This window comes from Mesitornis unicolor, unplaced genomic scaffold (assembly GCF_000695765.1).
Source record: "Mesitornis unicolor isolate BGI_N332 unplaced genomic scaffold, ASM69576v1 scaffold32673, whole genome shotgun sequence".
Lineage (NCBI taxonomy): Eukaryota > Metazoa > Chordata > Aves > Mesitornithiformes > Mesitornithidae > Mesitornis > Mesitornis unicolor.
In genome coordinates this window covers 1961-2989 of record NW_010175863.1, presented here as the reverse complement: position 1 = coordinate 2989, position 1029 = coordinate 1961, and the positions used below count along the sequence as shown (strand labels likewise).

Here is a 1029-nt window from a genome sequence, read left to right as displayed (position 1 = left end):
GTTCCAAGGGTTCCCCCAAACACCCAGGGGGGTCCCCACTGTCCCCAAAGGGGTCCCCCAAACATTCAGGGGGTCCCCAATGTCCCCAAAGGGGTCCCCCACACCCCCAGGGGGTCAACAAAGTTCCAAGGGGGTCCCCAATGTCCCCAGGAGCTCCCCCACACACCCCCAGGGGGTCCCCAATCCAAATGCCCCCAAGGGTCTCCCAGATCCTCAGGGGGTCCCCGATGTCCCCAAGGGGTCCCCCACACACCCAGGGGATCCCCAAATTCCCCAAGGGGTCCCCCCCACTCCCATGGGGTCCCCAATGTCCCCCAGGGGGTCCCCAAACACCCAGGGGGTCCCCCACACCCCCGGGGGGTCCCCAATGTCCCCAAAGGGGTCTCCCAAATGTCCCAAAGGGATCCCCCAAACACCCAGGGGGTCCCCAATGTCCCCAAAGGGGTCTCCCAAATGTCCCCAGGGGCTCCCCCACACCCCCAGGGGCCCCCGCTGTCCCCAGCCCTCACTTCTGGCAGGGGTGGTCCTCGGTGCGGGGCAGCGTGGGGTCCTGGGAGACGTCGGCGATGATCTGGGTCAGTTCACTGCGGTGATTAGTGCCGCAATTAACCCCAAAATTAACAGCCTCGTTAACGAGCCCTAATAATGACCCCCAAGGAGCTCTAATTACCCCTAATGAGCCCTGGCTCTCACTTCTCCTTAGTGCTGCCCTCATGAATTTGTCCCTGGAGCCCTCTCATTAATTACCCCAATCCCCCTCATTAATTACCCCAAGGGCTTTCATTAATTACCCCAAGGGCTTTCATTAATTACCTCAACCCCTCTCATTAATTACCCCATGGGTTTTCATTAATTACCCCAACCCTCCTCATTAATTACCTCTACTCCCCTCATTAATTACCCCAAGGGTTTTCATTAATGACCCCAACCCCTCTCATCAATTACCTTAATTACCCCAATTACTCTAATTAGTTACGCCAGCCACTCCCTAATGACCCCAACCACTTCCATTAATTGCCCCAGCCACTC

At 57.7% G+C, this 1029-nt stretch overlaps 1 protein-coding gene across 1 annotated transcript in view; it reads right to left on the bottom strand.

Moving 5' to 3' along the window:
• Positions 1 to 505: 505 nt before the first annotated feature.
• The window catches only part of POLR2I (polymerase (RNA) II (DNA directed) polypeptide I, 14.5kDa), a gene marked incomplete at its 5' end in the record, with an annotated part of 1944 nt that continues 1420 nt past the window's right edge, over positions 506 to 1029 (bottom strand). The window contains one exon of the mRNA XM_010181567.1: positions 506 to 584. Within this exon, the coding sequence (XP_010179869.1) occupies positions 506 to 584 (79 nt within the window). The remainder of the gene's footprint in view (positions 585 to 1029) is intronic.